Consider the following 22,245-nt stretch of genomic DNA (forward strand, 5'->3'; position numbering starts at 1 on the left):
AGGCTCCAGTCTCAGCTCCACGGACTTACTGCATGACTTTGGACAAACTATTTGATATTTCTAGACCTCAATTGTCTTACCTGACAAAAGAGGTTACATCTGCTCTGCCTCATCTCCAGCATTGAGAGGAGGAACAGAGTGCTGCTGTTGGGTGCAAGCCAAAGGATTATCATCTTCCTCCGGATGCGGGCCCACAGCGCTCCTGCGTGTGCCACAGGAGGGCGCTCTTATGCCCCTTCCAGCCTCAGGGGAGGTCGCTGAGTGGGTTCTAGGCCCCCAACACCTGCTTCCTGCCCCATTGTCTTGGACAGGAAGGAGCCGGGAAGGGAGCTGGAGCCACTTCAGGGGCCAGAATACGGCCTGTTCCGAGGCCTGATGGGGGGAGCCAGTGGTTTACCACGGTCCCACATCCCGTCCCAGGCTTGAGGTAGCGAGGGTCGGCCACGTTAGTTCTGCAGCCCCTCCGGATGGGAATGGTACCCCGTCTCAACGTCCCCGCCCGCGTCCCCACCACGGCGAGTCCCAAAGAGACGCTGCCCAGGCCAAGGGCTCTGCTTCCGTTCCAGTTTATTAGCCCCCACCCCGTCCCCGGCAAGTCCCTTCTCTCCAGCATCCAGTTCCCCTGCCGCCACACCAGCGAGAGCAAGGGGCCCTCCTCAGTGCCAGAGTTTCCAAATCCATGCCAGCGGCCCGTCGTGCGAGGGGGGACGGCGTCTAGGTCCCGAGGTCCACCGCAGTCCCTGCGCTTTGGGAAGCAATCTGGTCGGGCGTCGACAAGAAGGAAGCTGAGCCCTCAGTCATCTGGGGAGCAGGCCAGGGGCAATTGGTCGGGACTACCCACGCTGCCCGTGCTGGAGCTTCCATCGCCCAGGTCGCGGGGCCCGCAGGGGGGCAAAGCGAGCTCGGGTGTCGGCCCGGCGCTTGAGCCCCCCGCGCCGCCGGGGCCGCTCCGGGGGCCCCACTCCTCGCCCAGAGCCAGGCAGAGCTCCTTAAGCGCCAGGTTCTCCCGCAGCAGCTCCTCCTGGCGGCCCTCCAGCTCGGCCAGCTTCTGCCAACAACCGCCCAAGTCCTCGCGCACCGCTCGGGATGCTTGGGTCCCGAAGAGCTGCCACTGGCGCGCGGCACGCCGCCCGCGCTGGCGCTCCGAGTCCAGGAAGCAGCAGAGGTCGCGCAGCTCGCGGTTTTCGGCCTGTAAGCGCCGGTTAAGCTGCTTGAGCTCGCGGATCTCGCCCAGGTGACCCTGCAACTGCCGATTCACCTCCTGCATGAGGCGGCCGCGCTGCACCAGAGCCGCCAGGCGCGCCGCCTCCTCCCGTCGCAGGCGCCGCACCAGCTCCTCTTTGCCCAGCGCCGCCATCTCCTCGTCCGTCAGCTCCTCCAGGCCGCCCGCCTCGGCCTCCATGGCTGCTCAGGCCTCTGGAGCATCGCCTGCCCGCCGCCGCGGCCCAGGAGCCCCACGTCCAGCCCGGCGCGCTGGGGCTTGGGCTCCGGCTCCGCGGGCGGCAGGCTGTGGTCGGGCAAGCGTAGGCTGCACCAGCCGCCCAGGGGTGGGCACGCGGCGGGGCGCGCGCCGGGGCGGGGTCGTGTGACGTAAAGGAAGGACAGCCAATCCAGGAAGCCTCCCCGGAAAGGGGCGGGACTTGACCGCAGAATAGACAGAAAGAGAGAGGGAGACCCTTCTCTGCCCCTTCCGGACCGCGGAACGACTGACCCTCGTGGACACTGGGTCCCAGCGCCACCACCTTCCCCGACAGTCACCCCCAAACTAGGCGCTTTGTACCTCCCACTTCCAAACCTCCTCAAGCCCTAGCCTAGGCCTCGCGGCTCCTTCTCAGGAACCAAGACTCCGGCATGGGCCGTCGACTCTCGTGTCCACCTCCCGACGGAACCCAGAAGGATCTCGTTTCCATCTTTCCTGGCTTAGTTCATACTCGAGAGTCTTGGCTCCCTGAACATCGCTCCCAGCTCTTGGGAACCCTGAGTCCAAATGTGCCTGCCTCACGGATCAGCCTACCCTCTCATGGACCGGTTTCCTGCCTCGGGGGAAGGCACACACAAGGATTCATTTGTTCAATAAACTTTTATTGTGTGCAAAAACGGTGCAGAAATAAACTTGACTAGGAGTCTGATCCTGTCCTCAAACAGGTTGTAATCTAGCAGGGGAGACAGGCTGTGTTAAACAGGAAGCAAACGGGGGAGGAGCATGGTCTGAGGGACCTCCACCCCCCCCCAAAAAAGTTTTCTCAAAGAGGTGATAATCTGTGGGGCCTTGAAAGGTGTATAGGCCTTTGCCAAATAGAGCTACTTCAGGGAGTGGGAAGAGCATGGTGAAAGACATTGGGGGCCAGCTGCTTCAGGAACAGTGACAGTAGCTCGATGTTTTCGAAAGGTACGTGTGTGGAGAAAGTGATAAAGTGAGGGAGAGAAGCAACAAAGGTAGTTGGCTGGAGTGTTTCCACAGGCCAGTAAAGATTTTAGGTGGGGGGATTAACATTTTAAATATGTATGCATTGGGGTACCTGGGTGGCTCAGTCTGTTAAGCATCTAACTCTTGATTTTGGCTCAGGTCACGATCTGGGGGTCATGAGACTGACCCTTGCCTCAGGCTACAAGCTGAGCATGAGACCTGCTTCAGATTCTCTCTCTCTCTCTCTCTCTCTCTCTCTCTCTGCCCCTCCCCTGCACACGCATGCACTCCCTCCTTCTCAAAAAAAGTAATTAAACTATAATACGCACTAAAAAAATTATTCAGGCTGCTCTGTGTGGGATGGACCCTGGGGAAAGAATGTATGTAGGCAGGGAGATTAGTAAGAACACTGTATCAATGGGAGAGACAGAGCTACGCAGGACTGGACTGGGACAGTGCCGGTGGGGATGGAGAGGACAAAGCATCCTAGAAATATTCAGGAGGCAAATCAGCAGAACTAAATGTGAGGAGAGATGAGTCTGGGAGAAAGCTCAGGTTTTGTGGCATGAGAACTGGGTGAATGTTGGGACTTCACTGTGATAGGAACGCAGGACAGAAACAGATTGGAAAAAGGTCGGTCTGGCTTTTGAGGGGCCTGTAGGGGGCAGACAGCCTGAAAAGACCTGCGGATGGACGGCCCTCCTGATGTGGACTTCCAGGCAGAGCTCTGAGCTGCAGAGTAAGAGAGGTCATCAGTGGTGGGGAGGGCGGGGGGCGGGGGGGGCGGGGTTTAAAGCCATAGGAAGAAATGGCCCATGCCCGGAAGAGGTGCTCATCGGCAGGTTGGCCTGAGGGACTCCCAGTAAGGGCCCTTGGAAGTCAGGTCAGACCTATTTTTTGCCCAGAAAAGATTTAGGAGAGAGACCTGTGAAACCACCACATTTAGGATACGGGTCAAAATAGGGAGGCCCGGAAAAGGGCAGAGAAAGTGGGAGAAAAGCCTGGAGGAAGTGAGAGGGAAGGTTACAGGGGCAAGGGAGACTGGCCGCTGGCTTCGACTCCCAACGTCTTCCTGCAAACTGGGCCAGGATAGGATGGGGGGGTTTAGGACAGGGGGCGGGGACAAGGGACCTGAGATTGCCCCTCCCGCCGCGGGGAGGAGCCATTCCTCTTCCTTCGCCGCTTCTGCCCCCACCCCCTCTGTCCCGGAAGTGGTCCTTCTCTGGCTCCGGGTGCCGGGAGACGAAGCTCCGCGTTCCCGGAAGTAACCCGCCGGCGGCGCGCCCGGCCCGGGGCAGTGCTCGCTCCAGCCGGGGCGCTGCAGCCGCGCCCGGGTCCGGGCGTCGCCATGACCAGCGAACTGGATATCTTCGTGGGGAACACGACGCTCATCGACGAGGACGTGTATCGCCTCTGGCTGGACGGTTACTCGGGTGTGTGGGGGGCCGTCTACGGAGCGGCCCAGAAGGGGCGGTTGTTTGGGCTGGGAGAGGGGGCGGAGCCAGGACTCGGGCGTCCTATGGGGAGGTGGGCGGAGAGAGTAAGGGATGTGTAGGAGTTGGAGCTGGGATCCCCGGAGGGTCTGTGGGTTCGGCCGAGCCGGTCCTAATGCTAGCTCCGACTCCCTAGTGAGCGACGCGGTGTCCCTGAGGGTGCGCTCGGGAATCTTGGAGCAGACGGGCGCGACGGCAGCGGTGCTCCAGAGTGACACCATGGACCACTACCGTACTTTCCACATGCTCGAGCGCCTGCTGCACGCGCCGCCCAAGCTGTTGCACCAGCTCATCTTCCAGATCCCGCCGTCCCGACAGGCGTTGCTCATCGAGAGGTGGGGACGCCCACCAGTCTGACCCATTTTGCAGGCCGCACCTGAGGCCCGGGCCGGGATGGAAAGTTGCGAGCAGGAGGGGCCACACCTAGGCGCTGCCAGACCCCCTTTCCCCTCCTATATGGAAAGTCAGTGGTGTCCTCTGCCTCCACGCAGGTACTATGCCTTTGACGAGGCCTTTGTGCGGGAGGTCCTGGGCAAGAAGCTGTCCAAAGGCACCAAGAAAGACCTGGATGACATCAGCACCAAAACAGGCATCACCCTCAAGAGCTGCCGGAGACAAGTGGGCACTGCACCCCCCCCCCCCCCCCCCGCTCCCTAACACAACATCCCATGTCCAGTCTGCCCCTTCACTCCGTCTGTTTGGTCACTGCCCCAGCGCCTTTCTCCTTCCCCACCTCTGGTTGTGGCAAGGGCTTCCTACCCAGTCTCCTCTCGTATCTTTTTGCAACTTCCAAACCATCTCCTACACTCTGCGGGAGCTATTCTTTCAGAAGCTCAGATCTGAGCGTAGCTTTCCCCTCCTCATAAACTTTAATTGGCTCCCACTCCATCCTGGATAGTGGCCATACTCTTCGGCCTTGACCTTCTTACTCTCGTGTGATCTGGTCCCTGCCAACCCTTCTTGGCTTACATTTTTCCAGCCGGTGGCTTTCTTGCTCATGCTCCTCCTACTTCCAGGGTACTATTCTTGGCCTTGTCTCCCCCTTGAAGTACAAAGCAGGGGGATTAGATGCCGCCTCCTCCACAAGCCTTTCTGGCGGTACAGGGAGAAGTAACCCTTCTTCTGGCCTTTAGTATCTTTTCTCTGTGTCTCTTGTTCGCTCCCTCTGTGCAGTTTAGCATTTGTTCATTTTTTTTACTTCCTGGACCTTAGCCAAGAGGGTCAGTTTCAGCACAACTCCTGGAGAACTGGAGAGCATGATGCTAAAATAGGGGGAATTCAGAGGTAGGAGTGAGGAAACATTTATCCAAGGCAACGTGGTTGAATGGACAACAGGTATTAACAATTAATAGTTTACTGAAGAATACCACAGGCTGTGTCGGCCTCTGCTGACTGGATAGATGGACAGATGAGGGAGGGATGTTCAATCGGTTTATTGGGTGACCAGCCTCTGACCAGTCCTCCCTCCTCCCCTAACTGCCCGACAGTTTGACAACTTTAAGCGAGTCTTCAAGGTGGTGGAGGAAATGCGGGGCTCCCTGGTGGACAACATTCAGCAACACTTTCTCCTTTCTGACCGGTTGGCCAGGTGAGGGGCTGGGCAAGGAGCCAGCCGTCTCCCCTTCCTGCACACTCTCCTTGGGCCATGAGGCGGCTCTACCTTCCCCACCCCAACCCACTTGATCTTCTGGCTGTATTGGGGATGGTTATCCTACTTTTAGTCTGTGCTTTGGATCAGATTGGCCTGGTTTCGAATCCCAGCCTGGCCACTTACCAGTGGGGTTGTTGTGAGCTATGCTACATATGAAGTCCATGGTGCCACCCCTGGGGCTTAGGGAGTACCCAGTAAATCGCAATTCACCCTCGTGGTCTCCCTCTGTATCCCTTAGCAGACCTGGGCTGAAACTTTCTCTTTAGGCAGGTGAGGAAGCCCAGGGAGAAGGGACTTGAAACTTGTCACATAGTGAGTTGGGGCAGAGATAGGCCAGAACTCCAATGCCCAGCCAGTGCTGCAGGTGGGAGCTGCTTGCTAAAAAGGAATCTCAAACCCTGACAGGCCCCCTCTCCCCTCCCTCCAGGGACTATGCGGCCATTGTCTTCTTTGCCAACAACCGCTTTGAGACGGGGAAGAAAAAACTGCAGTATCTGAGCTTTGGTGACTTTGCTTTCTGTGCTGAGCTCATGATCCAGAACTGGACCCTCGGAGCCGTCGGTGAGGCCCCCGCTGACCTTGGTGCCCAGATACCTCCCCACCTTCTCAGGGCCTGGCTCGCCACCCGCAGTTTCTCCTGCGGGCCCCAGTCTCCAGCATCCTTTCTCTTCAGTGCCCCCACCGCAGCCACCTCTGGACACAGTCCAGTGTCCCCATGCACACCTTGTCTGCAGACAAAGGGCCTGCTGCTTCTCTGCGGCCTGGGACAAATCACTCCACCTTTCTGACACTTCCTCTTCGTGGGGTTCACTGAGGTGGTGGGTGTGGAAGGCTCAGGAGGTCCCTGGAGGGGTTTTTACCCCCTGCCCCAACTCCCTTGCTGGGCCTCCTCCAGACTCCCAGGTGGCTGACATGGATGTGGATTTAGACAAGGAGTTTCTCCAAGACTTGAAGGAGCTCAAGATGCTTGTGGCTGACAAAGACCTCCTGGACCTGCATAAGAGGTGACCCTGGGGAGTCCACAGGGTGGGGCCCGAGTGGGGGCCCAGGCGGCTCTGGGCTTACCCTATCTCCCTACAGCCTGGTGTGCACTGCCCTCCGGGGGAAGCTTGGTGTCTTCTCTGAGATGGAAGCCAACTTCAAGGTCTGTGGCCCAATCCAGCCTCTGTCCTTTGGGCATCGTCGGCCTCAGTGCACTGTCCCCATTGGGCAACTCTGCTCATGCCGGACATTGACCGGCAGGTAGTCGGCCGCCCCTTCCACCCACCTGGGAGGGGAAAGTCAGCTCCTAGACATTGGGGAGTTATTTGATTGAGGGAGGTGGATAGATTTGGGAAGGGCCCTACCCCTCCTCCAGCCTCTGGGCTCAGCCTCCAGGCTCTGGGACAGAGGGCAGAACTCCCAGGCTCCTTGCCCCACAGAACCTGTCCCGGGGGCTGGTGAACGTGGCCGCCAAGCTGACCCACAATAAGGATGTCAGAGACCTGTTTGTGGACCTCGTGGAGAAGGTGAGCTGTCCTGCTTGCCGTCCTCTGATTCCCTAACCTGGCCTGTCCCTGGGCTGTACCAATCCTAGATGTTTCCTTGGGCCCACAGTTCGTGGAACCCTGCCGTTCTGACCACTGGCCACTGAATGATGTGCGGCTCTTCCTGAATCAGTATTCGGCATCCGTCCACTCCCTGGATGGTTTCCGGTGAGAGACCCCAGGCCTCCTTTCCAGCTTGTCCTTGCCGTAGCCAGCCTTCTGCCAGGGCCTAGCCCTCCTGCATACTCAGGGTTCTCTGTTCTGTCCTAGGGGTGGAAGTCTCTCTGTGGGCTCCACCTCTTAGAAGCTGTGACCTGACCTTGGGTAGGTTCCTTAAGCTCTCCATGTCTCCGTTTCCCCCATAGAACCTGGAGATGGTGATGATAACGATCATAAGAATATTATGAGGCGTGAAGGGGCACTTAGGCACAGGAAGCTCTCAGAGCAGTGCTCAGAAGCAGTAGGGATTCAGTAGAAGGCAGCCGTCACTGTTACTGTTATCATTACAGGCACCAGGCCCTCTGGGACCGCTACATGGGCACCCTCCGTGGCTGCCTCCTGCGCCTCTATCATGACTGAGGTCCCCTCCCGCCACCCTGCCCCCACTGACAATAAAGTTGCCATGACTTCGGAAGAGCCTGTGCATGGGAGTGTGCGTAGGTGTGCACGCATCTGTCTCTAAGGGTCAGGTGAACGTGTACACGGCTGTACGTGTCCGCGGGCCCCACAGAGACCAGGATGGGTCAGCGCACGGTGTCGGTGCCCTCCCCACCCATTTCCGCACCCCAGCTGAGTACGCTTGGAAGCCAGGGAGCTTATCTTGGTTTATTCAAGCTGTAGCAAGATGAAGAGGACGGGCAAAAGCCTTGGGTAGGGCTGGTGAGGAGACAGCTGGCATAGCAGGACAGAGCTGAGGGTCAGTCGCGCAGGCTCAGGGAGGGCAGGACACTGGGCGCTTCTTCGCTTGTTGGTCCACACGGGCAGTGAGCGGGTACTTGGTGATGCCACAGGTGTTATTCCCTCGGTACAGCCGGAAATAGCCCTGGGAAGTTAAGGGGACCTCAGGGCCAGAAGGTAGGGGGAGGCCTACCCTGCCTCGTCCCCTGAGTAGGTCTCCTTCTCACCTTCTCACCCCATTTGGTGCCCCAGGAGTTCTTCAGGATCCAGAACGGGATTGAGCGGCGAGATTGAGGCTGGGCTCCGGCTGCCCCTGCCCGCCTGTCCGCCACTGACTCGCTCTTCCCAAAGCCCACAAGCAGGACAGAGTGGTCCACGAGGAAAGGGTCACAGGAGGTGGGCGTGGCCTCGATCACACCCTTCTTGTATAGCTGCAGCGGCAGAGGGGCTGAGTCTGAGGCCACCTCCCCTAGATGCCTCTCCCCACCCCCACCCCCATTCTAGATCCTGTCCCACCTTCAGGAGCTTCATATTGATGGTCACGGTGATGGGGCCTTGGGTGGCCAGGTACCAGGCGATTTCTGGGGGTGGAAGGTGCCATTAGGCCTTGCTTGCTCTGTGCCCTTTGTTCTTGGCTCGTGGTTCTACCTCCCGTCCCCACCCTCCACCTCTCTGTCCCTCCATCTCTGTCTGTAGCCCAGTCTGTTTGTCTCTATCCTGGTCTGTCTATCCCTGTCCTTCTCCCCCCATGCCTGCCCTTGTCTCCCCTCTGCCCGCACTCTGCTCGTTGTCCGGCAGCATGATGAAATCCTGGATCCAGGCCACCTTCTTATGCTTCTTGGCCAGGCACCGGTGGGGTTTGACCTGCCCTTGGAATGGGTAGTCCTTTTCGCTGGCCAGCCCACCTGGAGATAAGCAAGGCCAGGGAGGAGGCTCAGCTCCTGAATGTTGCTCCCCCCTCCCCCCTCCCCCCACCTCCACCACAGCTGCCCGGAGAGGCAGGGCACTCACTGTTGTTGAGGACGGTTATGAACGCATCCCAGACGAAGCCACCCCTGCAGCCATCCCCACAGCGGCCACAGTCGAGCAGCTCTGGTGCAAGAAGGGACGATGGGGGTTGACTATGCCCTGGTCCCCCGCACCTCCCTCTCCCCCGTCACTTGCCCCACTCTGTCAGCCATACCCTGCACGGAGAGTTCTACGGACTGGCGGTATTTGATGCCCCACAGGGCCTCGATGTTGCCTGCCGCTGCCATGGCCCAGCAACAGCTGCAGCTTTCCTGCACGAGGGGGGCAGGAGAAGAGATTTCTGGGCCTTGCCCCGCCGTCCCTCCACCCCCAGGGCTGGACTAGGCCGGACTGGGGCAGGTACCTGCTTCTTGACGGATGAGATGACTCCATCCAACTTCCGCCAGTCACAGGTTGGGGGCACTGACTCCCCCCACTCTTCAGACCCTACCTCTCTGCCCACTTTGGGAACCTCTCCATCCATCCTCCGATGCCCGTAGAGCCGGCCAAACTCCTCCTCTGGGGGTATAGACAGGACCACCAGGGTCACAACTTAGACCCCTTCTCCCCCACATCCTGCCTCGCATACTCCCAACCATCCACATCCTCGGTTATTTGAGTCCCCATAATACCCTGGGAGACCGGCGTGGATGTCGAGGCCCGGAGAGCAGCCAGATTTCTTCCTAGGATGCATCCCCGTGCACTTGCTGCCTTGCCCCTGAACTGGGCTGGGGCCCAGACCTGACCCTGCTCTCTGTGACTTGGGGCAAGCAACCAGGCCTCTGGCCCTCAGGGTTCCTCTCTGGGAAATGAAAGCTGAACGTCTGCCCTGTCCATCTGCCAGTATCCCTGGAGAAGTCACTGCTTCCCCACCTACCACCTAGGGTCCAGGAAGTGTCCATTACCTGTGAGGTCACTGAATGGAGTCACCCCAAACTCGGCTGTGCCTAAGTCTTCCTCCTCCAGCTGCTGAGCCTGGGCCAGGTTGTGTGCAAAGATGTCCAGGCGGCGAGCATACTCTGGACCAAAAGAGGGTTGTCTTAAGCTGCCTCCTAAGCCCCCGTGGGCAGGAAGTGGCCGCTGGCTGGGCATCCTACCACCCACACTCACCCAGGTGAGCGTTCACTCTTCTCTTGTGGCCGCTGCAGGCCAAGGAAGTGGCTCTCCAGCCTGTCTAGGGTTGGGTTTTCCCCAGAGGCAGCAAGGGGGACATCTCTGCCCACCCACGGAGAAGATAAGTGAAGGGTCTGAAGAAAGGCAGAGTGACTCAGAAAGGAAAGGTGGGTGATCAGAGACTGGCTTCCTGCCAGGTTACATTCTCCACCTTCAATTCACACCTCTGATTGTAGGTTCGGAGCTGAAATGTGATGAAGGTGGGGAAGGAGTGGGGGTTCAGGCCCGTGGCATGGGCAGCTTGGCCTGAGAGGTGTCCACAGGCCACTCCCCTGTGGAAGATGAGACCCAGAGAGGGCAGGGGCAGGGCTGCGACCTCACGTGCATGGAGAGTGAGTTCCCAGCTTGGTGTTTCTGAGTGAACTCACGGCAGCAGTCAGCCCGCTGCCTGGAGGCAGAGGAAAAGTGGCTGTGGAGGCGAGGGATCCTCTCCGTCCAGGGCAGACCCCCGACAGCTGCTGCCTGCCCTCCGAGTTCATAGCAAAGAATGATTAGGAATGATTGTACGTTTAGGAAACCGGGGAGTGCACCCCCAGCCATGCCACTGTCCTGCTGAGTGCCTTTGGCCAAGCCGATTCCCCACCCTGAATCTTGATTTCCTCATCTATTAAATGGGAGAAGGGGGTTGGGCCAGAGATGTACATGCCCCGTGATACCTTCTGGGTTTGAGTAACTCCGGTTGTACTGGATCTGGAACAATGTGAAGGCCTGTTTCAGCTCCAGTGGCTGGGGTCCTGGGTCCTAGCAGGGAACCAAGGGGGTGGGGAGTGGGAGGGGAGAGCGGGTGAGGAGTCATTGCTGGGACCCCACCTCACCCCGGCCTTGCAGGGATTGGGCTGGGGATCAGCAGCTTAGCCTGCTCTGTCTCCCTGAGCATGTCAATCACTTTTCCAGCCTTAGTTGCTCCCCCCTGAGAAATGGGAATAAGGCTGTTGTTTCTGAAAGGGTGAGACCCAGGCATGGGATTTGCGGGAGGAAGGGTATGGGAAGCAGGTGGGGGGCACTTACCTGGCTCCTAAGGGAGCTCTTGATGCCTTGAGCCAGGCCGGCCATAGACAGGACCAGGAAGCAGGGAAGGTAGACAGTAATTGCCATGATGCTGCAGACAAGAGTACCGGGAGCAGGAAGCTGTGCAAACCAGGCTGGAGGGGCCGAGGGGGCGGAGCTGGAGAAACCACGAAGGGGAAACCAGGTTGGGAGGGGTGGACCCCTCCACACAGGAGCTACCTCAGACCTTCAGGCTTTTGTCCTATGCAGCCCTCTGCCTGCCTGTTGCCCACTCCACCCTTCTTCTTTATTCAGCAGAGGCCCTCTGTCCACCCTGTTCTGGGCAATTCTAGGGATACAGAGGTGGATCTGTCCTTAAGGAAACAGGAATAGACAGATCCTAAGTGAGGAGTGACCGTGTACGGCCATCAGTGTCATGACGGGAAAATCCAGGGGGCTGTGGGTGTCACAGGCTCCTGACACCTGGGTCGGGGTGGAGGGCGGTCGGTGCCCCCTGGAGAAGTACTCTTGCTCATCCTGGGAAGCTCAGTCAGCTCAAGGGTCACCCTCCAAAAAGCCTTCCCTGTTGCCCTTCCTCTGATGTAACCAGCAGCCCCTTGAGCCCCTGCTGTGCCTGTGCCCGCTCGGCATCTGCCTCCCAGCCACACAAGAAGCGTCTGATACACCTGTGTCCTCAGCACCCAGCACAGGGCTGGGCACAGAGCAATCTTTATGGATGTTCGTAGACCGAACAATTGGTTGTTGGCGGGTTTTGAACAGGAAAGTTCAGGCTCTAGGGTACAGTAAGCGGCAGCTACTGCCTTCTGGTCCTCATTCTTCTCACAGTCTGGGGGTGGAGATGAGGGGTCTGGGTGGGCCTGAGGGGCCAGATGGGGTGCAGAAGGGGTGAGGGCAGGGGAAGTCTGTGTCCTGGAGGTCAGGAGAAGCGTTGCAGGGAGGCAACTCCGAGTGGCAGGTGCACTGAGGTCTAAGCACAAAGATGGAGGCTCAAGTCTGGCCAACTGCGCACCCAGCCATTCCCCTCCCAGCCTCGGATCCTCATCTCGCAGTGGCAGCAACAATTCCTTTGGGTGGGATGACCGTGGGGCACCTATGACCCCGGCTGGCACAGAAGAGGTGTTCAAAATGGTGGGCTCTTAATACTCTACTCTGGGGCAAAGAACCCAGAGAGTCTTGGAATCAGAGTGCCTGAGTTCAAATCCTGTCCTTCCCACTCTGGCTGTGCCTCGGCAAATTTCAGCCTCTCTCATCTGTGAAATAGGGTGATGATACCGGTACCCCTTCCCTGGCTGGGCAGGAGGGTTGCATGAAATGCACGCTGGTGCCCAGAAAGGTTATATATCTTAGTAATAACTATTATTTTTATTTTTTAATGTTTATTTTTGAGAGAGAGCACAGAGGAGGGGCAGAGAGAGAGAGGGGGACAGAGGATCTGAAGCGGGCTTGGTCCTGACAGCAGCGAGCCCTATGCGGGGCTTGAACTCATGAACCGTGAGATCGTGACCTGAGCTGAAGTTGGACACGCAACTGAAAGCCACCCAGGCACCCCATTTTTTTAAGTTTATTTATTTTTTAGATAGAGTCGGGAGGGGCAGAGAGGGAGGGAGAGAGAGAGAGAATTCCAAGCAGGATCCGCACGGAGCCCAATGCGGGAACTCACAAACTAAGAGATCGTGACCTGAGCCGAAGTCGGCCACTTAACCGAGCCACCCAGGTGCCCTAAGAACTATTACTTTGGTTATTTTTTAACTACCGCTTTATTGAGACATAATTCAGATGCCATAAAATTCACCCTTTTAAAGCGTACAATTCAGTGGTTTTAGTGTATTTGCATAATTGTGCAACCATCACCACCATCTGGTTTCAGAGTATTTTCATCACCCCAAAAGAAACCCATGTCCATTAGCCCTCCCTTCCCCTGGCAAACCCTAATTTGTCACCCAGATTTGTCCATTCTGGATGTCATATATATGGGACATGAGGACCGTTGTGTCTGGCTTCTTTCACCTTGTGTAGTATTTTTTCAAGATTTATCCTCGGAGCACATATCAGTACTTCATTCTTTTTTGTGGCTGAATAACATTCCATCATATTACCACATTTTGTTTATCCATTCATCAATTAATGGGCGTTAGGTTGTTTCTACATTTTGGTTTTATGAATGGCGTTGCTCTGAGTGTTGTGTATAGATCTTTTCCTATGGACACAGGTTTCCAATTCCCTTGGGTATGTATATACATGGGCGTGAAAGTTCCGGGTCATGTGGTAACACTCTGAGGTCCTTCCAAACTTTTTCAAAGAGGACCACAGTGTATGAGGGTTCCAATTCCTTCGTATCCTCGCCAACACTTGTTATTGTCTGTCTTTTTGGTTTCAAAGAGCTATTGTTGTTAGCGTCCTCGCCCCTGTGGCTGGGAAGGGTCTGGGGGGTGGAGGGTACACTCTTCAATGAACCCCAAGGGCTGATATCGGTACCCACGTGCCCCCGTCGGCACACCCTCTTCCTGGGCGGGGCCGCACTGGGGGCGATCGTGAGGATAAACAAGGGTGGGAAAGGGAAGGGAGGGCTCAACAGTTCCCGCACGTCTTCGGCCCCACGCGGGAGATCCCTGCACTCGCTGCCCTTTCCCGTCTGGCCCCGCCCTGAGACGTGGGCAGGACGAGGCCCCGCCCCTTCCTGGGAGCCGACTCCGCCTAAACTCCTCCCCGAAAGGCGCGCCCTGCTCGGGAGAGAAGGCCGAACCCCGAGGTGGCGGGGGAGGGCGGGGGACGCGTTTGGGTGGGAGGAGGGCCGGTAAGGCACTGGCCCCGGACCCTGGCGTCCTGTGCGCCCAAGTTCAGCCCTGCCCGCCTTCTCAGGGGCTTCCATTCATTCTGGGCCAAAAGGGAACTGCCGCCCCCGCTTCCAAACTGCTGTAGTTTCCCAGATGGGTTGTTCGGAGGAGGCGGTCCTGGAGTGAAGGGACCACCTGGCTGACAGCCCTAGAGATGGAGGCGAGAAGGGACAGACATGAACAGTTCTGGGCCTGGGAACGTCCTCAGGCGAGGGTCTGGGGACCCTGAATGAAATTTTGGTGTTTACAGAGTGACTGTCCGGGTACACGGAATAAAATTCTGGAGGGCGTAGAGTGAGGGTCCGGAAGCCCCGGGATTCGGTGGGGTCCAGGTGCCCAGGATGACTTTCTGGGAGGCGCAGAGTGTGGAGGCCCCGGCGTTTAGATGTGGGTGCACAGGATGGAATTCTAGGAGCCCAGATTAGGATCCAGGTGCACAGGATGACATTCTGGGGTGCGCAAAGTGAGGGCCTGGGGGTTCCCCTGGTTGGGTCTGGGGGCCTGGCATCAAGGCCATGCCCCCAGGATCGGGCGCTAGGGGGACCCTGGCCCTGTGCCGGGAGGCGGCTCCGGGCAGCGCCGCGGGGGACCGGGTGGGGGCCTGCGGCTGGCCGGGGGCGGAGAAGCGGGGGGTCGGGGTCCCTCCCCCTGGCGCGGGCTCAGGAATCCGCCGAGGGGCGGGCGGAGGCGCCGGGGTGGGCCGCGCCGCGGCGGGCGGGCGGGCGGGGGGCGCTTCCTGGGGCCGCGCGTCCAGGGAGCTGCGGCGTCCGCCCGTCCGTCTGCCCTCAGGCACTGCCCGAACCAGCCGAGCCTCCGGAGACCCGGGCCGCGGGGGCGTCGCGGGCTCAAGTGAGTGGCCGTCCGTGGGGGGAGGGCGCGAGCCGGAGTCTCGGCCGAGTCGGCGTCAGCGCAGAGCCGAGAGGCCCGCGCTCCTCGGCCCGCGCCACAGGGGGACCGGGCGGGGGCGGGGTGGCCCCGGGGCGGGTGGGCCCCGAACCCCGGCCTGCGGGAGGAGTGGGCCCGCGGCCCTGGGAAGCTCCGGGGCCCCAAGCACAGTTCCGAGCGGGAGGCGGCTCGGGCCAGGGCTCGGAGTCCCGGTACAGGGAATGGGGGGTGCGTGGCAGAAGTTCCCTAATCACCTCCCACCCCACCCCCTCGCCCACCACCTCCCAGCCCCAGGATGCTCCCCTTCGCCTCCTGCCTCCCCGGCTCTCTACTGCTCTGGGCGCTGCTGCTGTTGCTTTTGGGGGCAGCATCTCCCCAGGATTCGGAGGAGCCGGACAGCTACACGGTGGGGACCGTGGGGCCACTGGCCTGGGATGGGCTGGGTAGGGACACAGAGACCAGGATCCTGGGGTGGCTGCTGCTGGGGACGATTCTCCCCTCCCCTGGTTGGTGAAGCGGCTGGGGGGCCATTGTTTGGAGCAGGCTGGGAGGGTGGCCAGGCTCAGGCCCTGATCTTGGCCTGGTCGTTTGAAGGGGACTGGGAAGGACTATTGGCCATCTCTGGTCCCTTTATAGGAATGCACAGATGGCTATGAGTGGGACCCCGACAGCCAGCACTGCCGGGGTGAGTGCGCCTGGGGGACGGACCCATCCCCAGGAACTGGGAAGGGGATTGCGGCCTCAGCTCCGAGAGCAGCACTGGGAGCCCGATGACCTGTCCTCTGCCCAGCTTGGCTTGGCGGAAGCCAGCTCTGATTCCCTGGGGGCCAGCTCAGTTAGGGGTGGAGAAGCCATGCAGGCCCCTCCCTCTCAGAGAAACTCAGGACACCCTGCCCCCACCCCTCAGTAGGCAGGAGAACAAACAGGGCACTGCCCAGAGGAGTTGGGTCCTGGCACCTCTAATCACGCTTCTATGTAGCTTTGTCCCATCATGTCCTGGGAGGGCAGTGTCTGTGGGGTGGGTGAGGAGGCCTGCACATCACTCTTGGGCTGAGCCAGGGCCAGGGCTTTGGGGAGGGATAGAGACCCTCTTGGGGGAAGAGAATGGGGGGGGGGGGGACTATGGGAACGGCCACCCCGCCCCACCATCAGCCCCGGCAGGCTTGGGGAAGGGTCCTGGGCAAGCACCTTTAGCTTGTTGAATAGAGAGGGAAGGCCTTGCCTGGGTCACACAGCTTATAGAAGGCCAAGCTGGGCTCCTGCCTGCCACCCACCCCACGGCCAGCCCAGGAGACTGGCTGTGCCCAGCAGGCCCCTCTCTACAGATGTCAACGAGTGCCTGACCATCCCCGAGGCCTGCAAGGGGGAGATGAAATGCATCAACCACTATGGGGGCTACCTGTGCCTGCCCCGCTCAGCCGCTGTCATCAATGACCTTCACGGCGAGGGACCACCACCACCAGTGCCCCCTGCTGAACATCCCAACCCCTGCCTACCAGGCTATGAACCTGATGAGCAAGAGCGCTGTGTGGGTGAGTGAGGGTCACCCTGACTCGGGGACTTCCAGTCCTCCTACCAAGCATCTGTCACTGCATCTTAAAAACTCAGACCTCAGTTCCTCCCTTGCTCGAAAGCCTCTTCAGGGCTACTGGGATGCCATCCAGATCCTCGCTTTGTGTGGGGCCTGCCACACGTGGCCCCTGCTCCTGTCCCACTGCTCCAGCCAGCATCTGGAGCCCCCTCCCCGATTGCTGGACACACACTGCAAGAGCTCTGCTTCTCAGCTTCTGTCTTCTACCCTCTTCCTGATCTGGACCCCGCTTCTGGGTGCCACGGGCTTTGGAGGAAGGCCCTGGAATCAGTGTTCCTGGGAGTACGGGCAGGGCCTTACCTCCTAATGCCCCTCTGGCATGGGAATGTCACAGGTGAGGGGTGCCCTTCCTGTTGGCTCCCAGGCTGACGGACTGTTGAGTCGAATCCGTGAGCTCCTTTTTTGAGAGTTCTGGTTTAACTCACACACCCCGTGAGTGGTACCTGACCCGTGTCTTCCCGTGTTGAGGTATCTGTCATGTTGGGTGGTGCATGGGCTCCCAAGTGGGGGCTGAATGGTGTCTCCTGCAGACGTGGACGAGTGTGCCCAGGCCCTGCATGACTGCCGCCCCAGCCAGGAGTGCCATAACCTACCTGGCTCCTACCAGTGTACCTGCCCCGATGGCTATCGAAAGATCGGGCCCGAATGTGTAGGTGAGTCCGGGGAATAGACCCTCTAGTCTCTGCCTTGTGCCCTTGGCCTGGCTCTCACCTTGCACCTGTTCTGGCCCACCGTCAGGCTTTGCCCCAGTCCCCCGCCACCTCTGCCTTCCTGTCGCCAGTCACAGGACCGTGAGGGTATATGTCTGAGTCCTGGCTGACCTGGCCCAACCCAGCCCCCGCCCCCGGCCCCAGGCAAGACTGTGGGCGGTGAGGGGGTGCCTCGGTGGCTCAGTCGGTTAAGCATCCAACTCTGGCTCAGGTCACGGTCTCACGGTTTGTGAGATCGAGCCTCGCGTCAGGCTGTCAGCACGGAGCCCACTTGGGTTCATCTGCCCCCCTCTCTCTGTCCTTCCCCAACTTGCGCACTCTCTCTCTCAAAAAAAAAAAAAAAAAGACTATCAGCGGTGAGGCCTCGAGGCCCGCGTGACTTGTGCCCTCTGCGCTCTTTCCTCTTCCTCCACCGCAGATATCGACGAGTGCCGTTACCGCTACTGCCAGCACCGCTGTGTCAACCTGCCCGGCTCGTTTCGCTGCCAGTGCGAGCCGGGATTCCAGCTGGGGCCCAACAACCGCTCCTGTGTAGGTGAGGCTGGGCCGGGCCGAGCCAGCTCCTGGATCCTGGGCAGGGTGGTACGGGGCAGAGGAGCTCTCTTTCTGAGCGGCCTAGGTAAAGCGGGCTGCTTCCTGGCTTTCACCCCTCCCATTTTGCCCCTGCACTTGCAGATGTGAACGAATGCGACATGGGGGCTCCGTGTGAGCAGCGCTGCTTCAATTCCTATGGGACCTTCCTGTGTCGCTGCCACCAGGGCTACGAGCTGCATCGGGATGGCTTTTCCTGCAATGGTGAGAGCTCCGCATCGACCACCTGTGCCTCTGTTGCTGTCCCGGGTCCCGCGCCATGCCGTGTTTTCTGCCACACGGTCGGTGGTCCTTTGGACGCCTCCGGGTCACATCCGTTCTGCCCTCGTGTACCTCCTGTGTATTCCACCCTGGGGCTGATCGTAGGGCACCTGCAGACCCGCCCACCAGGACTCCCAGCTGGGGCGGGAAGGCCCAGAGGGGAGCAGCAGGAAGCACGGAAGCTCAAGCTCGGCGGGGAGACCCACAAAGGACGTGGGTCCTCCCCTCTTTGCGGGTCAGGTTGCCCTGCATTCGAATCCTGGACTAGGGCAAGCCACTCTTTTGAGCCCATTACTTCTGTAAAATGGGGTTGTCTCGAGGATTATGTGGGGAGTGACAAGACAGGCTTCATCAAGTTCCAAGCCACAACGTGGTTTTGTTGTTTTTTTTTTTAAGTGTATTTATTCATTTTGAGAGAGACAGAGACAGAGCGAGTTGGGGGAGGGGCGGAGAGAGAGAGAGAGAGACAGAGAGTCCCAAGCAGGCTCTGAACTGGCAGTCCAGAGTCCGACACGGGGCTCGATCCCACGAACCGTGAGATCATGACCTGAGCCGAAACCAAGAGTCAGATGCTTAACTGACTGAGCCCCCCAGGCGCCCCCCAGGCCACGACGTTTTAAGGCGAACTACCATTTATTGAGAACCTTGCCTGTGCAGTGCATTTCCTGTACATACTTGGCCACATTTAATCCTGCCAACAACCCTTTGATGTAAGTATGAATGTTTCCTTCCTCTGCAAAACGAGCATGGGAATATCTCCCCTGAGCTTTAGTGGGAGGATTGTTAAAAAAAAAAAAAAAGTAAGCATAACATCCTTCAAACAAAGAGAGGTTACGTGACTTGCCCAGGGTCATACAGCTAGGGTAAGATGGCACCAGGGTTCCGCTCCGGACTTCTCACTCCCTGTCAGCTGGCCGTGTACCCTGTTTATGTTCTGCTTTGCCGCTGTGTAAGGCCCCACTGATACCTGGCTCGGTGCTGGGCATCATGAGGAGAGCCAGAGCAGAAAACCTGGCTCCTGCCTGTGCAGCTCGCAGTTGGCGGGACGGGACTGACTGTATGCTTAGGCTGACTGTGGGTTGCAGGAATTGGGCGAGTTGCCAAACCTATAGATTCCCAGTGCTCTCGTTTAGCATCGCCTTGCGGTGCTGGGGCAGAGAGGCCTGTGGGCTGGGCGGTCTGGGCAGATGTTTCTTTGAATCCTCTGTCCCCTTACTGAGCTTTGCTAGGCTGGTCTCACCCCCCTCTGTCTTTCCACACTGAGCCTGACATCGGGCCGGGGCTCTCTCCGTAACCGGTTGTCCGTGGGACCGGACCGAGAGGCTTGCCCTTGGCCCAGAGCCCTCCTCCCCACTCCCCCTCAGATATCGATGAGTGCGGCTACTCCAGTTACCTCTGCCAGTACCGCTGTGTCAACGAACCCGGCCGCTTCTCCTGTCATTGCCCGCAGGGCTACCAGCTTCTGGCCACGCGTCTCTGCCAGGGTACGGGCTGCCCCGGTGGGGCGGGCAGGGTGGTATCGGGGGCTGGTGGCCTGACGTCTGGGTTCCAGCCCCTTTCCCCTGACACAGACATCGATGAGTGCGAGTCGGGCACACACCAGTGCTCTGAGGCCCAAACCTGTGTCAACTTCCACGGGGGCTACCGCTGCGTGGACGCCAACCGCTGCGTGGAGCCCTACGTCCAGGTGTCGGACAAGTGAGTCCACTCGCACAGCTCCCCCCTGCCCCAGAAACTGCAACGCTCAGAGGCCTCTGCTATTCTGCCTGGCTAGTGCCTCGAGGGCCGATGGGAGTTGTAGTCCGTCATGGCTAAACCATGCATACTGTTCTAGCAGGAGCGGGAGGATCCTTTGGGGATCCCCATTTATTATTATTTTTTTAATATTTACTTTTGAGACAGAGCGTGCGAGAGCACGAGCGGGGAGGGGCAGAGAGAGAGGGAGACACAGAATCGGAAGCAGGCTCCAGGCTCCGAGCTGTCGGCACAGAGCCCGATGCGGGGCTCGAACTCACAAACCGTGAGATCGTGACCTGAGCTGAAGTCGGACACTTAACCGGCTGAGCCACCCAGGCGCCCCTGGGGATCCCTGTTTCTAGGGGTGGGGCCAAACCTGGGGTATGGGCTAGGACCTCATTCATGTCCTCGTCTCCGGGCCTCTAGTCGCTGCCTCTGTCCGGCCTCCAACCCCCTGTGCCGGGAGCAGCCCTCGTCCATCGTACACCGCTACATGAGCATCACCTCGGAGCGGAGCGTGCCCGCCGATGTGTTCCAGATCCAAGCGACCTCTGTCTACCCTGGCGCCTACAATGCCTTTCAGATCCGTGCGGGAAACTCGCAGGGGGACTTCTACATTAGGGTAAGGCTTTCCCCTAACTCCACCCTTCAACTGATATGCATAATCCAAAATTGAATTCCAGGAAACCCTAAGTGGGAGACTCGGCTTTATCACCATGTCCCGCCTCTTCTTTCAAAGCCCCGCCCCCTGGGAGGTGCAATTTCTGTAGAAAGGTAGGGGTATTCTAAATTCCCTTGGCACAAACTGCAGGTTGTTAAATACAGTTCTAACGGGGCCTTCGGACGCTGGGGTTTGAGTCCCTGCACCGGCTTCCATATCTGGCCTCAAATTTCTTCACCTTTAGAACAAGGCACTGGCATGAGAGGCCAGCCCAGGTGACAGATGCAGCGGAGTCTGAGGAAGGCAAACCGATGAAGCTGGGCCTTGGAGAGAGAGGCAGTGGGGGTTGGTGCGGGGGCCTGCGGTACAAGAGTCCAGCTCTCTGCCTGTGGAACCATAGGAGGGAGGGGTCCTGGTGTGACTGACAACAAGAGGGGTCCAAGGGTTTGTCGGATATCAGTTGTTTTCTCTTTCCCAAACTGAATGCTCTGAAGGGAAGTCGGCCTCCTCCAGGTCACCAAAGGCCCCACCACTCCCAAGAGTCTCCCACCCTCACCTTGAATCATCAGTTGACCCCGGTTAGACAAAAGAACTAGATGGGAAAGGTGGGAAGAATACCAGTGGTGGATCGCTCTCTCTCTCTTTTTTAAGTTTATTTATTTTGAGGGAGATGGCATGAGCAGGGGAAAGGCAGAGAGAGAGAGGGAAAGAGAGAGAATCCCAAGCAGGCCCCGCGCTGTCTTCGTGAAGCCCAATGCAGGGCTCGAACCCACGAACCGTGAGTTCACAACTTGAGCCAAAACCAAGAGTCAGACGCTTAAACCACCGAGCCACCCAGGCGCCCCACCAGTGGGAGATCTCTGAGGGCAGGAGCCTGGGGGCACGAGAGAGGAGATGTCAAGGGTGTCACAGAGCCAGATGAGGGCCTGGAGTCCCAGCCTGGCTAGGGCTTTCTACTTCAAAGCAAACTGGTTGTGGGTGCAGGAAAAGGGACAGGGAGGGGATGCCAGGGCAGGGTCTTGGCACGTAGGTTGACACAATCTGCATGTCCCCCCACCCACTGTGCCCTGCAGCAAATCAACAATGTCAGCGCCATGCTGGTCCTCGCCCGGCCTGTGACAGGCCCCCGGGAGTACGTGCTGGACCTCGAGATGGTCACCATGAACTCCCTCATGAGCTACCGGGCCAGCTCTGTACTGAGACTCACCGTCTTCGTGGGGGCCTACACTTTCTGAGGTGTGGGTGGGGAGCCCTCAGGGAGGGAGAGGTTTCCTGTAGCCGAAGAGCCGGGGGCTCAGGGATGACTGTGTTCGGCTAAAAGGGAAGATGCTGTTGTGAAGAGTAGAAAGAGAAAGGCAATAAAGGGAGAAAGAAGGAGTCCTGGTGGCTGAGGGGGGTGGGTCACATTGTAGTGAACCCCAGACCGGGGAAGGGACCAGGCTGTGGGAGGAGGGTCCACCACCCACAGGGGGGGTGTCTCTGTTCAGGCTGAGAGGGCCCCATGGATAAGAACCGGGAACTGCAGCCCCAAGCCAGGATTGGTCTAGGTACCACGCACATTAGAATCGCTCTGAGAAGGTAGGAGGTAATGAGGCTGCAGACTCCAGGACCCAGCCCAGAAATTGGGGTTTGACTGGTCTGCAGGGGGCCTGGGAAACCCCACTGTAGACGATGGAAGCCTTGGGTTTCAATCCCAGCTTGGCCTCAAACTGTCAACTTGGCTCGACCCTCGTGGCTTCCCGGGCCTCTGTCTTCCAATCCATAAAATGAGGCAATCAGACTATGAGTGCTTTTCAAACTTTTCTTTTCCAA

The 22,245-nt window shown here is 58.9% G+C and overlaps 4 protein-coding genes across 5 annotated transcripts; 2 read left to right on the forward strand and 2 right to left on the reverse strand.

Moving 5' to 3' along the window:
• Positions 1-550: 550 nt before the first annotated feature.
• CCDC85B (coiled-coil domain containing 85B) lies at positions 551-1,626 on the reverse strand. Its single transcript, XM_049616677.1, has one exon. It carries the CDS (start codon positions 1,400-1,402, stop codon positions 794-796), a length of 609 nt encoding a protein of 202 aa, XP_049472634.1. The 5' UTR covers positions 1,403-1,626; the 3' UTR covers positions 551-793.
• Positions 1,627-3,548: 1,922 nt separating this feature from the next.
• FIBP (FGF1 intracellular binding protein) lies at positions 3,549-7,711 on the forward strand. 2 transcript variants are annotated; one of them, XM_049616557.1, is made up of 10 exons: positions 3,549-3,840; positions 4,037-4,235; positions 4,392-4,518; positions 5,388-5,488; positions 5,979-6,112; positions 6,447-6,555; positions 6,632-6,695; positions 6,973-7,059; positions 7,148-7,245; positions 7,443-7,580. In XM_049616557.1, the coding sequence occupies exons 1-10, from the start codon at positions 3,756-3,758 to the stop codon at positions 7,456-7,458; spliced, it is 1,020 nt and encodes a 339-aa protein (XP_049472514.1). In that variant the 5' UTR covers positions 3,549-3,755; the 3' UTR covers positions 7,459-7,580. The 2 variants fall into 2 exon arrangements, with proteins under 2 accessions (XP_049472514.1, XP_049472508.1); XM_049616551.1 differs by lacking the exon at positions 7,443-7,580 and adding an exon at positions 7,587-7,711 and having other exon boundaries at positions 3,550-3,840.
• Positions 7,712-7,889: 178 nt separating this feature from the next.
• On the reverse strand, positions 7,890-11,282 carry CTSW (cathepsin W). The gene is made up of 10 exons (XM_049616537.1): positions 11,164-11,282; positions 10,812-10,896; positions 9,888-10,001; positions 9,347-9,501; positions 9,158-9,254; positions 8,986-9,066; positions 8,754-8,879; positions 8,491-8,555; positions 8,202-8,405; positions 7,890-8,119 (listed from the first exon to the last, which is right to left on the reverse strand). The coding sequence occupies exons 1-10, from the start codon at positions 11,248-11,250 to the stop codon at positions 8,009-8,011; spliced, it is 1,125 nt and encodes a 374-aa protein (XP_049472494.1). The 5' UTR covers positions 11,251-11,282; the 3' UTR covers positions 7,890-8,008.
• Positions 11,283-14,711: 3,429 nt separating this feature from the next.
• Positions 14,712-22,220, forward strand: EFEMP2 (EGF containing fibulin extracellular matrix protein 2). Its single transcript, XM_049616567.1, has 11 exons — positions 14,712-14,846; positions 15,171-15,288; positions 15,519-15,567; positions 16,208-16,414; positions 17,004-17,126; positions 17,602-17,718; positions 17,859-17,978; positions 19,400-19,519; positions 19,607-19,733; positions 20,199-20,394; positions 21,507-22,220. Exons 2-11 carry the CDS (start codon positions 15,178-15,180, stop codon positions 21,666-21,668), a joined length of 1,332 nt encoding a protein of 443 aa, XP_049472524.1. The 5' UTR covers positions 14,712-14,846; positions 15,171-15,177; the 3' UTR covers positions 21,669-22,220.
• The last annotated feature ends 25 nt before the right edge of the window (positions 22,221-22,245 follow it).

The sequence above is a fragment of the Panthera uncia genome, chromosome D1, assembly GCF_023721935.1.
Source record: "Panthera uncia isolate 11264 chromosome D1, Puncia_PCG_1.0, whole genome shotgun sequence".
Lineage (NCBI taxonomy): Eukaryota > Metazoa > Chordata > Mammalia > Carnivora > Felidae > Panthera > Panthera uncia.

What these genes read in the sequence shown, in the direction of transcription:
- CCDC85B (XM_049616677.1), bottom strand. Translation starts at nt 1,402, where the DNA reads ATGGAGGCCGAGGCGGGCGGCCTGGAGGAGCTGACGGACGAGGAGATG.
- CTSW (XM_049616537.1), bottom strand. Translation starts at nt 11,250, where the DNA reads ATGGCAATTACTGTCTACCTTCCCTGCTTCCTGGTCCTGTCTATGGCC. An exon ending in TCTCATCCGTCAAGAAGCAG is followed by an intron (nt 9,255 to 9,346) that starts GTACCTGCCCCA and finishes CCCCTCGTGCAG; the next exon opens with GAAAGCTGCAGCTGTTGCTG. An exon ending in CATAACCGTCCTCAACAACA is followed by an intron (nt 8,880 to 8,985) that starts GTGAGTGCCCTG and finishes GCTTATCTCCAG; the next exon opens with GTGGGCTGGCCAGCGAAAAG.
- FIBP (XM_049616551.1), top strand. Translation starts at nt 3,756, where the DNA reads ATGACCAGCGAACTGGATATCTTCGTGGGGAACACGACGCTCATCGAC. An exon ending in CAGGCGTTGCTCATCGAGAG is followed by an intron (nt 4,236 to 4,391) that starts GTGGGGACGCCC and finishes GCCTCCACGCAG; the next exon opens with GTACTATGCCTTTGACGAGG. An exon ending in CTCCTGGACCTGCATAAGAG is followed by an intron (nt 6,556 to 6,631) that starts GTGACCCTGGGG and finishes ATCTCCCTACAG; the next exon opens with CCTGGTGTGCACTGCCCTCC.
- EFEMP2 (XM_049616567.1), top strand. Translation starts at nt 15,178, where the DNA reads ATGCTCCCCTTCGCCTCCTGCCTCCCCGGCTCTCTACTGCTCTGGGCG. An exon ending in AGGAGCCGGACAGCTACACG is followed by an intron (nt 15,289 to 15,518) that starts GTGGGGACCGTG and finishes GTCCCTTTATAG; the next exon opens with GAATGCACAGATGGCTATGA. An exon ending in TACGTCCAGGTGTCGGACAA is followed by an intron (nt 19,734 to 20,198) that starts GTGAGTCCACTC and finishes CCGGGCCTCTAG; the next exon opens with TCGCTGCCTCTGTCCGGCCT.